General features: G+C 33.1%; 1 protein-coding gene across 1 annotated transcript in view; it reads right to left on the reverse strand.

Moving 5' to 3' along the window:
* The window catches only part of LOC111406798 (cleavage and polyadenylation specificity factor subunit 2-like), a 2,129-nt gene extending 1,674 nt beyond the window's left edge, over positions 1 to 455 (reverse strand). The window contains exon 1 of the mRNA XM_023036170.1: positions 441 to 455. Within this exon, the coding sequence (XP_022891938.1) occupies positions 441 to 455 (15 nt within the window). The remainder of the gene's footprint in view (positions 1 to 440) is intronic.
* Positions 456 to 976: the final 521 nt, after the last annotated feature.

Consider the following 976-nt stretch of genomic DNA (forward strand, 5'->3'; position numbering starts at 1 on the left):
ATAAAAAGACAACTCTCCAATAAAAATTCTAGTTTTTGCTCCAAAAGGATTGATTTTTATGATGAATATGAAATTAATGGAACGGTATACTGATCTCCCCTAATCTAGAGTTGCGGGTTGTATATATCCCTCTTAAAAATCTCCAAAAAGTCCAAAAAATAACCCAAGAAGAGGAGTCCTTGTTGTAGTATAATTCAAACGAAAAATCAACTGGGGCCTCGAATGGCCTGAGCGGATGCCTAGTTGAAAATCGGGCACTTGCCCAGGCAACTTAAGCTTCTATTTTCTTTTTTCAAGATCAGGTAGTTGCCTAGTCCATATAACTGGGAACTTGTCCTTTAGTCCTTTTTTTCATTCTTTCTTCCATTTTGGACATCTACTTCAAATTATGCATATTTTATTCCTTTAACTTCTTCTCATATACACATTAATTCCCAAACCTTCCATTCAATCATCAATTCATAACTCTTTCTTTTCCAATTGCATATGAACTTGTTTAAAACTGAAATAAGAGAAACTTAACCCAAGTTAAGTAAAATTTAAAACTTTGCTAACATTAGAACTCAATAATTTAGCTCAAATAAATGAACAAAATGCACTTACCAATAAGGAAGGAAAATAGAAGGAAAAGTAAAAGTTGAAGAGGAAGGGGGCGATAGGAAGAAGATTTGAAGAGGTTGTATTTAAATTGTGGGGATGAAGTAGAAGATGAATGAATCATAGAAATGGAAGAAGAGAATATCAATCTTAGAAGCTAAAGTTTCTAAGGTTGAAAAGGATTGTTGGCACTCTATGTATCTGGCCTACTTTGTATTGGAAATTCAATTTAGGCCACAAATTAAAAGGAATTTCATCTTCTTACCCTTCCTTGTATATGTCATACACCATAAACCATTTTTTCAGATTGCACATGGTATGTGCTTCCTTACTCATTTTTTGATCTATTTTTTTGTTAGTATCTGGGTTCTTTTGATTC

Source organism: Olea europaea, chromosome 12, assembly GCF_002742605.1.
Source record: "Olea europaea var. sylvestris chromosome 12, O_europaea_v1, whole genome shotgun sequence".
Classification (NCBI taxonomy): domain Eukaryota; kingdom Viridiplantae; phylum Streptophyta; class Magnoliopsida; order Lamiales; family Oleaceae; genus Olea; species Olea europaea.